This window comes from Neopsephotus bourkii, unplaced genomic scaffold (genome assembly GCF_033783945.1).
Source record: "Neopsephotus bourkii isolate Nb327-2 ecotype Australia unplaced genomic scaffold, CSIRO-AGI_Nbou_v1 NB_994, whole genome shotgun sequence".
Classification (NCBI taxonomy): Eukaryota; Metazoa; Chordata; class Aves; order Psittaciformes; family Psittacidae; genus Neopsephotus; species Neopsephotus bourkii.
In genome coordinates this window covers 695,156-706,061 of record NW_026901486.1, presented here as the reverse complement: position 1 = coordinate 706,061, position 10,906 = coordinate 695,156, and the positions used below count along the sequence as shown (strand labels likewise).

The following is a 10,906-nucleotide window of genomic DNA, read 5'->3' as shown; positions in this document are numbered from 1 at the left end:
GATGAATTGGGCTAAATGAGTCAGGATGCCAGGAAGGGTCAGCTCAGAATGAGACATCTCTGGGGACATGCTGAAATTAGATTACAAGAGATTACTCTTGTATGAGGTGCATCCAAACCTTGTTAATACTTGACTTTTATTTAAAGAGTAAATACTGCTTTGTGGATCTGGTCTGGTTCTTGTCCATCCATGGGACAGAAGACTACATCTGAGCATTCTCTGCTGCCTTGTGCTTCAGGTCATCAGAGGAAGAGAACTGCAGCATTTGGATGGCACAGTATTTGGATGGCACAGTTCAGGTGTACTCAGCCACCCTCCAAGACCAAGTGTAGATCCCTGACTGCCTTACTTCTGCAGCGCTTCCCACCCTCCCATGCAGTGAGGTAAGGAGACTGCTTTCTTCTAGTCAACACACCCACAAAATAGGTCCATTCCCCCCCCCAGTTTCCCCTTCTTTTACTCCCATCTTTACCTTTAGCAGGAGCTGGAGATGCTCCAAGAGCCCTAAAGGCTTTGTCCCACTCTTGTCCTGACTGCAGCTGAAGGAGTGGGTATCAGCTCCACCATTATGACCATGGGGTGGCTTCTCCTCCAAGAAGCTCTCACCCCACACTGTCAAAGCCCCCAGACTCCCACCAAGGCCTCAAGGGTTCTGGAGTGTGGGTGTCTCACAAAGGGGCAATGTTTTCCCTTGTCATTGGAATCACCATGGCAACGTGGGTGTTGGTGGATCCCATTGCACATGTACCCTATTGCAGGAGGCAACACCCATGTTCACCCCCTAAGGCTGCTGTTTGTGGGGTGCCATCATCTCTTCCCTGCTGGGTCCCATAAGGCTGACTCCCTGAGGTGTCCAGCTCTGTATGTTCTATGAGTTGGGCTGGATGCGTGCATTTTGCATTGATGAAGTTGGGTGAAGTCAGTCATACTCTAACTGCCAATTCGGGGTGCACAGGGGTCTCACAGCCCCAGAGGAACCCCCTTCCTATTGCCAGTTCCTGTCTCTAGGTCTCTAGATCCCTTGGGGCAGTGTGGAGGAGAGGATCTGGTTTGCTGGTTGTTAACTGAGTGGCTTTTCTGGTCTAGGTTCCTGGCTCACCATGGTGGACGCAATGGGGAAACCGAAGCACTCAAAGGTGAGGAATCTATGGGAATCACATCCTCACTGGTGTTTGAGTAATGGGTTTACAGGGTCTGCAAGGCTGGGAAGCTAATGAGAGCTGGTGACAATGAGCTGCTGGGTCTTGGCTACAGGCAGCCACTGGTTTGGGAAGCCCAGAGGAGAAAAAGAGTGAAATGATAGAAAAAAGAGAATATAAAATATATTCTTTTCCATAATGGGTGATGTTCTTGAATAGGCACAAGGAGCCCTCCCTAAGGGCTGTTTGCTGGGGCAGTTATTGACTCCTTTTATCACAGGGACATGGGAGTGCAGACCCAGTGGCCAAGCCACCCCGTGTGGTGGATGTGTTCATGTAGCAGTGGAGATCATGGTAACACCTTCAATTACTGCACAGTAAATTATGTCCCCCAGTCATTGCCATGCATTGACACACTAGCACATTTAATGCTTTAGCATCTCTTGGGCCAGCCTGAAGGCTCACCTCTCCCTGTTTCTCAGCTCCAGCAGTGCTCATGGTAGATGCTGAAGGGGAAAACACAAATACAAGTGCCTTTTTCCCTAAAATCCTCTCCCCATATCCAGAAGTTTGCACCGCAGTGATTTTTGGTGTTAGGGCACATATCATTGGACTACTATCCCTTGGCAGAGTTTTCCTCCATAGGTTTTCCAATCACTTTGGAGAATGAGTATTGACAATAGCCAGCACTTAGCTTTAAACAAATATGTGATAAGCACATGGGAAATACTGCTAAAACGGAAGACGCAAGCACGTGCTGCTTTAACCTGACACTGGACCCCAGCAGCTGATCAAAGTATTTCAGCAGCTTTATATTAGTGCTCTGCCTGGGGGCATCTGAGCAGTTAGAGGAGGCTTGAGAGAGACAGGAGGAAGGTGTTTGTTACAAGGGGCTGCCTGGGACAAGAAGAGGCCCAGAAGTCATTGCCAAATGAGCATAGGAACTTCCTAGCCACCTTCTTGGGGCTTAACTGAGCAAGGCATTGCCCCTGTTGGACTGGCCCTGGGTGGCTCAGGGGACACAGGCAGCTTATCCTTTCCTGAGCAATGACAGAGCGTTTGGATATGTATTACCACTTTGGAACTCTTTCCTTAAGTCCTATCTGCTCCTCTCCTTTCAGCCAGCTGTGTCACTGGGCATGTACAAGAGTTTGTACAAGAAGGACTATCAGTGGCGTAAGGAGTACAGGCCACCCAGTGACATACAGGTACCATGGGCTTTTCCTTGCTTGGCTCTTTAGTATCCACTAAAACACCCATGGATCATGGATACAGGACAGCTGGGGACCCAAGGGGGCAGCAGGCATGGGTCTGCTTTGATCCCCACCTCTGTGACCCACCAGCAGGTCTCATCACACCCCAATGCCCTTGGCTTGTGTCCCCATCCCTTCTGTGGGAAATCCCCCTCATGCCCTGCAGTAAAGCTCTTTGGGGCGGGTGATGCTAATTACACTCATTAAGTCAAGGCACTAACGACTGCTTGCTGAACCGGTGCCTAAGGCTTGGGCTCCTCTTGCTTCCCGTGGGGCTGATGGAGCGCATCAGGATTAGACCCATCCCGGTACCGCCTTGAGGAGAGGGATCGCATGTGGGATGGAGATGGCTCCTTGCCCTGCCACGGGCCTGAGAAGGCTTCTGCAGGGGAGCTGTGGGCTGTGTTTGAATCCCCTTGCAGTGCGAGCAAGCCCCTGAGCTATTTAATCTGATTTGCCTCGCTCTGCCTGCCCTGGTCTAATTGTTCGTGGCAGCCCAAAGGGGACTGCTGTGGTGTGCACCAGGGCCACTGCGGGGAAGTGGCAGGGGGCATGTTGGGTTGATGGAGTGCTTTGGGCTCAGGAGAGAGGGAAAACAGAAGGTTCAGGCTGGGGAGGAAAAGGGGGGGGACAGCAACAGAGAATTCATTGTGTGAAGGTGCCCGCTGGGGCAGACCCTGTGAGGATGCTCCTTGCTGGGGCCAGCAGTCTGGCAGAGCTCACAGCAAGAAAGTCTCTTTTGGAGCCCCTAGAAAGGAGCAGCTGGCTCATGAGAGAGCTGGAGTGTGCAGCTGGTGAGGCTGGAGCCAAGCAGGCACCCCAGAGCAGCCATGCCAGCAGCCCTTCCCTGACATGAACCCTTGGAGCAGTCAAACCCACCATCAAAGCTCCCTCCTTCTTTCCTTCTGTCCTCCTGAGTCCCAAGCCATAAGGTGGGCACAAAGAGGAAGCTGTGATGGTCCCTGCATTCTTAATAACAGTTAAGGAGCTGCTTTGTGACTGCTGTATCCCCAGTGGAGCTGACCTGACCAAAGCCCAGGGCAGGTAGCATTGCCTAATGATGCTTTAGCAACTGTCCTTCCCCCTCGCTGCCCCTCCATTCACACGGGTCTTTGTTCTGCAGAAGCTGCAGGTTACGGATGCCCAGCTAAAAGCCAAGGAGTTTGCTGTACCCCAGGAGAGGCCAGTGATACCCTACAGTGACAGCGTTGTCAGGCAGAGGAGGGAAGTCATCCCAGCACTGAGCATCGAAGCCATCAGTCATGCTGGTAGTGCAGGAGAGAGGATGCCAGACAGCAGCAGAGCCTTGCAACAGGGAAAGCACCTTGCTTCCCTCCTTCCTGCTGCAGAAAGCTACCTACCAAAGCACTACCCTGCCTCCCAGCTGGCAGAGAAGGCAGAGAGGCTGCAGGCTCTCAGTGAGATGGAGAATGAGCGGCCTTGTTGCCAGCATCTTCCAGTGGCTGCTCAGGCTGCTGGGACAGCAGGTAAACCCCACACCAGCTCCTCACCATGAACATATCCAGCTACCCCAGGTGATGTCTCCCGGGTCTTTGCTAGCTGAGCCCCCCTGTCCATGGTCCATGCTGTCTGGACACACACAATGGCAGCATCCTGATGGAGTGTTGGTACTGGGTTAACTCTGATGAGGATTAGCAGCATGGCAGAGCACCCTGTCACCATGAACATGCAGCTCCTAGCACAGCTCTAAGTGCAGGTGTAGTGAGTGGAGTCTTAGAAACATCTACAGAGCCATGCTTGGTGTTTGAAGAGCCCTACTAGCAAGGCACTGGCATGGCAAAGTCTCCTAGAGTCTTATCTTCACTGCTCCTTTGGGACGGAGGGAGATGTGGTTAACCCCGTGTTGCAGGTCATGAACAGAAGGGCAGGGAGGCAAAAGGACTCCATGGTTGAGCACAAGGGACTTGGGTGGCTCAGAGCAGCAGCAGCTCTTAGTGCCCTTCTGCTAGGGATACCAGATAGGCAGCAAATGCAGCAAAGGGGTTGGTAGCCAGCCCTCAGCCATGCCATTTAACAGCTTGCTTACATGGATTACAATGCTGCTGGAAGTCAGGAAAGCAAAAGTAGTTGTCACCAAACCTCACCCAGCCATGCTCAACCTTCCCAAAGCAACAGAGGTGTTCCTCTAAGCTCCCCTGGGAGAGGGAAGGGGATAGTATTGCTCCAGAATCAAACAGGAGGACACAAGCAGGGATGTCCTCTCTGCCCCCTGAGCTCAGCATGGGATGGCTGTGTCTGGATCCTTTCATGATCAGAGGGGAGAAAAGATACAGCCATCTTCTGTAGCTTAAATGCTACCTCGAAGATGAGGTGAAGTAAGCCCTCTCTCCACTCACTAGAAGGAGAGTCTGGACAAGCAGCTCAGATGGACATGTCTCCATTTGGAGAGTCCATTTAGACTCCTCTTAACACCTGAGGGCTTCAAGCATCTCCTTACCAAGCCCCTCTGATGCTGCCTTGTTCTAATGACAAAACTACAGTGGGCTTTCCCCTTACTGCTCTGTCCGTGTGTAATCCAGCAGAATTACCCTCAAACTCTTTCCCTTTCATACACGAACCTCCTGCAGAGGGTATCAGCTCCTTTTAGCCTCCAGGGCAACACTGAGACAGCATGGCTCCTTCCACTTGCTTGCTATCACCATAAATCATAGAATCATAGAATTATAGAATGGTTTGAGTTGGAAAGGACCTTAAGATCATCCAGTTCCAACCCCCCTGCCATGGGCAGGGACACCTCGCTCTAAACCATATCACCCAAGGCTCTGTCCAACCCAGCCTTGAGCACTGCCAGGGATGGAGCATTCACAACTTCCCTGGGCAGCCCATTCCAGTGCCTCACCACCCTCACAGGAATTTCCTCCTTATATCCAATCTAAACTTCCCCTGTTTAAGTTTTAACCCATTACCCCATGTCCTATCACTACAGTCCCTAATGAAGAGTCCATCCCCAGCATCCCTACAGGCCCCCTTCAGATACTGGAAGGCTGCTATGAGGTCTCCACGCAGCCTTCTCTTCTCCAGGCTGAACAGCCCCAACTTTCTCAGCCTGTCTTCATACAGGAGGTGCTCCAGTCCCCTGATCATCCTCTGGACTTGTTCCAACAGATCCATGTCCTTTTTATGTTGAGGACACCAGAACTGCACACAATACTCCAGGTGAGGTCTCACGAGAGCAGAGTAAAGGGGCAGGATCACCTCCTTTGACCTGCTGGTCACGGTTGGCTTTCTGGGCTGCAAGTGCACACTGAAGCTGGCTCATGTTCATTTTCTCATCGACCAGCACCCCCAAGTCCTTCTCCACAGGGCTGCTCTGAATCTCTTCTCTGCCCAGCCTGTAGCTGTGCCTGGAAATCCTGTGCAAGTAGGAAATCCTTTTCCTACTGGCCTCTTGACCCAAATCGATGCACAACTGATGTACCTCAGGAAAGCTCTGCTGAAGTGAGTGAATCTGCCCTGATTTCTGCCACCTGAGGCTCCAACTTGCCATTGTTGTTCTTTTGTTCCCACCCAAGGGTATGTTTCGGGTAATTGATGGTGTTTCCTGACTAATGCACCCTCTTGTTCTCAGGGATGCAGCTGCCCAGGCAGAAGCTGGTCCCGGCCTGGGCCACCTACCAGCAGTTCATCAGGGAGACCAGCCGGGACAGCCAGAATAAAGGTCTGCAAATCAAGCTCAGGAATGTGGGCTCCTCTGTTCTGGCTGGAGGTCAGTGGATGGAGGTTGTGGCAGCTGCCCCATGAGGGTGACCTGTGGCCTTCAGCCTCGCTTTGGGGGTCTTAATTTAACGCAGGAAGAGACTAAGGAAGAAGGGAAGGTGAATGACACTGGAAGGGTCCACAGAGCCCCTGTAGCTGTCTGTCTATTAGCAGGGAGATGAAGGGCAGAGATGAGGTTGGAGTATTGTGAGTAGCATTTCTTTCATCCCAGTTTCCATATGAGCCACCCCATGCAGCACAGCCCTGCTCAATGTGGTAGCAAATCATAGAATCATAGAATGGTTTGGGTTGGAAGGGGTCTACAAAGGTCATCTAGTCCATCCCCCCTGCAATGAGGTGCTGCTGCGACCACTTGGGTTGCATGAACAGCCTGATGTGGTCATACACGTGTGAAATAAATACCTGAAATCTCAGCCTCAGTGAAAACAACAAAGGTACTTCACTAATGACTCATTATGGGAATGTGTCCTTTTAAAATGCACAGAAAACCTGAAGCATCTACAATTGGTTGTTCTGTGTCTGTGTCCCTGGCTTCTTTGTTGTGAGAGGTGGCAGCATGTTTGTCAACACGTTTCTCTGCTCAGTCAGAAGGACACACGTGTATATATATATATATATATGGGGCATCTCTGGAGAGCAGGATAGAGACAGCATCACTTCAAACCAGCTACTACTGGGGAAAGATAGCACAATAGATGTTATGGTCCTCACATGGGGGTTAAGTGGATCTTGTATCTCTTCCAGAGAGAGACATGTTGCTCTGACATGATGAAAGAGAAGCTGTAGACAATAGGGAAAAAAATGTACTGGCTGACAAGTCAATGTCCAGAAGGGAAGAGCACAGGATATTGTTGACAGATCTGCCTAGTGTGACTTCCATCATGCATAAAAGGCTGTAGAAAAGAAGGGCTGAATCATAGAATGGTTTGAGTTGGAAGGGGCCTTAAAGCTCATCCAGTTCCAAGCCCCTGCCATGGGCAGGGACCCCTTCCACTAGAGGAGCTTGCTGTAAGCCCCTGTGTCCAACCTGCCCTTGAACACTGCCAGGGATGGGGCAGCCACAGCTTCTCTGGGCACCCTGTGCCAGCGCCTCAGCACCCTCACAGGGAAGAGCTTCTGCCTAAGAGCTCACCTCAGTCTCCCCTCGGGCAGGTTCAAGCCATTCCTCTTGGCCTGTTCCTACAGGCCCTTGTCCAAAGCCCCTCTCCAGCTTTCTTGTAGCCCCCTTTTAGGTACTGGAAGGAAGCTTTTATGTGTCCCTGGAGCCTTCTCCAGGCTGGACAAGCCCAGCTCTCATCTGAAATATCATCTAAAAGACCTTATCAACGCCAGGGAAGCGCTTCTTGCACATCTACCTTGGCCAACCCTTTGATCGTGGTTGCTCCCACATCGAGCTCCGAAAGCATAAGCAGCAATGGAGCTTGGAAGAAGAGGGAACACTGAGGCTCTGTGGTGCAGGAGTTAGAGATCCAGCAAAGTCAGTTACTTGGACTCTCTTTCACCAGACTGCTCTGACCATGACTGGAGAACTACCTACAACATAGATTTCAAGCGCAGGCCAGCCTATGTTGGACACTGTAAAGGACATACGAATCTTTCCCACATTTTCCTCAAAGATGTGCTCCACAAGTAAGTGAGAGGTGGGTGAGGAGGGGAAGGGAGGTTGGAGGGAGTAGAGAGAGGGTAAGAGCAGGCCAGGGGGTGTTTGGAGCTGGGTAGGGTTGGAAGGTGTTTCTGAAGCATGTTTCTCTGTGTCCATGTTATGCAATGAGCTCAAACAGTTTCCCTCAGGGCCAAACCCTTTCTCCAAGCCTGCTCAGCCTCTTCGTGAGCAGTTTTGTTGGCGGTGTTGATCGGAGTGAGGAGACCTCTCCTGAACAGCCCCATCCCCATGCAAAGAAGATGCTGAGGTCCCTGTGGGGCTGGGAACGGGAGGCACGTCCCAACATTTCCACACCCGGGCTTCCCCTGGGAAAGGGCTCTCTCGGATCAGACAGGGCAGGAGCTGTTTGCGATGTGACTCACCCGCGCACTATGAACAAACAGGCATCAACTGCTCCTGAGCTCCCGTTTCTCAGCGGAAAGGCAATTCCTCCCTGCTGCCTCATCCCCCTCACGCACAGGTTTCAGCTCCGCACTCAAGTCTCGATTTAATCTATGGTCCTGGGGTTATGTGTGGGTTGGAGCCCAGCCTGGGTAATGGCTGATCTAGGTGGGAGATTGGTCCCAATGAGAGCCATGTGTGTCTCAGCGTCTGCATGATGGAGACAGGCTGGTCTTCCTCTCCCCTTTGTGCTCTACACTGGCTGGGTGACAACTCCTGTGAAAGGGGAGGCAGGTCCCCTCTTCTGGTGCATGGAGAGGATGCAGGCCGCCTTCTTATCCCCTTCTCCATGTTCTCTGTAGGAACCACTGGATGTCCGAGTACAATGATGCCTATAGCATTTTCTTGCGGAGGCTGAGATGGTCATCTGAGACCCCTGCTATGGGCCTGTGCTCTGGGAAAGGGATGGAGATGGACGCAGCCCAGTGACTGGTGCTGCAGGTGACCATGGTAAGCACCGGAATTACCCATTTTGTACTGGGAGTAGTGGATTTTAGGGACTGAGGTGGGAAGAAGTATAAAGAGTTTGAGACCTGGCAGTGTTCAAGGCCAGGTTGGACAGAGCCTTGGGTAATGTGGTCTAGTGTGAGGTGTCCCTGCCCGTGGCAGGGGTTGGAACTGGATGATTTTAAGGTCCTCTCCCACCCAAACCATTCTGTGATTCCATGATTTTGGGGCTCCTAGAAAGTGATTTTCCAACCAGATCTGATCAGCAGAATTCTTTTTACCATGAGAGTGATCAAACAATGGAGACCAGAGAGGTGATGGAATGGCAGGGGGATGTTCACAAGGCGATGAGACAAGGACTGAGCAACCTCATCCAAGCTGGCCTTGCTGGGCCAGGACACCTTCATTAGCCCATGATTTTCAATGTATTTTGTGTTAGCTATGCTATCCCATGGTTTTCTCACTTATTTTAAGATGTGTTACCTATGCTGTTCTGTGATTACAGCTCCTTGTGCCACAAAGCTGTCACCGTAATACTGTCCATCAGAGATCCTGAAAGCCTGAAAACCTCCTCTCTTTCTTGCAAACCCACCACTGTGTCTATCAAATGTGAAATGTTTGTCAGAGGCCTTTTGAAACACATATTATTAAAAACTCCTCAGAACCCCAGCTTTTCTCATTGTCAGAAAAGGCTTTTTTGGGGGGAGGAAGGGGTTACAGTGCAGGCTATGGGGCTCAAATTGCTCAGGCAGATTCAATTTATGTAGAAAGAATTATATTGAAAGAAAACTTGCCAATAAACTAAACAAAGCAAGAAATAATGTGTGTAAAACAGCATTGCTTGTGTTAATTTACTCCCTAGAGCCTTGTATATTCACAGGGAGGGGAATACCTGTGTTATCCGAGCACCAGCCTTGCACAGTTCCTTCCTCTCCTTTGTGTCTAACGCCACTGCGCAGGGTTTGGCCACCAATATCAGCTAATGCTGGGTAAGCTGGAATTGAGCTCGATCTTTGGGAGACTTCAAGGATTTATGGAAGGAGCAAGGCTGCTCCCAGCCTGAAGATGGCAATGCAGAGCTAAGATCCGAGAGCTGATGTCCCATTGCTGCCTTTCTGCTGAGCCCTTTAGTGATCCGACTCAGGGTCTTCTGTATTGATGCTAAAATTAGCCTGGAGTAGAGGGTTTAGAGAGCCCTCTCACTAGCATCTAGAAGGTGTTGCTTTTAATACCTTTAAACATCCTTGACAGTATTCAGAGACATCATTGCAGTATCCAGGGATAAACAAGAGATTATTAACAGCTACAGCCAAGATACCAAAAGATAATAATAATGACAATGAATAACTTATTTTACAGTAATATCTTATACTAGATATAAGAATATATCTTAATTAGATATATTAGATTACTTAGAGCCAAGGGGTGACGGGGCTATGTATACACATTAGCACACTGGTCCCTGAGGAGTATATCGTCAAAGCCAATCACCTCTCCTGCTTCCTTTTACTCATGGAACACCCTATACTGATGGATGTTTCAACCCTTTACCACTTGCCCATAGCAAATGTCACCATTAACTTGCTGCAGGACCTTAGGAAAGTCACATTAATGGCTGTGTTTCCCTGCAGGAAGAGAAGCAATGATAGATTTAGCAAAATGATGCCTGGCAAGGCCATGCTCCAACCAGATGATACAGGGAGGTACAAGGATCCGGTGTTTCTGTGGAGCTGCTCCCTCTTCCCATCCTGGCATGGGACATTTCTGATGGCAGCTCATGCAGCCTTTGGGTGGCACAGGGTATTTATAGCTAAGTATAGTGGTCTAATGGCTGCAGAATTCAGAGGGCAGAAGCAACGAAACCGCCTTTAACTTAATAGCAGGGAGAAAAGCTTATCTGCATCAGAGGCTCCTGAGTAGACAAAGAGTTTGATTTCTTTGGGGAATGCGACCATGAGAATAGAGGTGTTCCTAATGGGACATTTTGTACCACTTAAAGTTAATCCCGTGGCCTCACTGGTAGTTTTCTCTTATGAAAATACATCATTATCCTGCATCCCTGTGCTGGAGACAGGCTCCTCAAGCTGAATTTGACATTGCTTAGCTACAACGGTTTGTTACACACTGACAGGGGCTGTGTCTGGATGAACGCTTAGGGCACGTACATAAGGTAATTTCAAGCCACCTTCACTAGGATAAAGCACGTTGCTAAATGCTAATCAAAA

General features: G+C 50.2%; 1 protein-coding gene and 1 long non-coding RNA gene across 2 annotated transcripts; both read left to right on the top strand.

The window, feature by feature from the left end:
• Positions 1–543: 543 nt before the first annotated feature.
• LOC133215692 (uncharacterized) lies at positions 544–6,336 on the top strand. The gene is made up of 5 exons (XM_061359845.1): positions 544–861; positions 1,087–1,136; positions 2,261–2,347; positions 3,516–3,879; positions 5,982–6,336. Exons 2-5 carry the CDS (start codon positions 1,101–1,103, stop codon positions 6,152–6,154), a joined length of 660 nt encoding a protein of 219 aa, XP_061215829.1. The 5' UTR covers positions 544–861; positions 1,087–1,100; the 3' UTR covers positions 6,155–6,336.
• Positions 6,337–7,633: 1,297 nt separating this feature from the next.
• LOC133215693 (uncharacterized) lies at positions 7,634–9,400 on the top strand. Its single transcript, XR_009726461.1, has 3 exons — positions 7,634–7,759; positions 8,537–8,684; positions 9,187–9,400. It is a non-coding gene; the product is annotated as an uncharacterized LOC133215693 (long non-coding RNA).
• The last annotated feature ends 1,506 nt before the right edge of the window (positions 9,401–10,906 follow it).

Bases quoted from the DNA above. Each gene is read 5' to 3' on its own strand.
- LOC133215692 (XM_061359845.1), top strand. From the start codon at position 1,101: ATGGTGGACGCAATGGGGAAACCGAAGCACTCAAAG. The intron at 1,137-2,260 runs GTGAGGAATCTA...CTCTCCTTTCAG, and splicing joins GGAAACCGAAGCACTCAAAG to CCAGCTGTGTCACTGGGCAT. The intron at 3,880-5,981 runs GTAAACCCCACA...TCTTGTTCTCAG, and splicing joins TCAGGCTGCTGGGACAGCAG to GGATGCAGCTGCCCAGGCAG.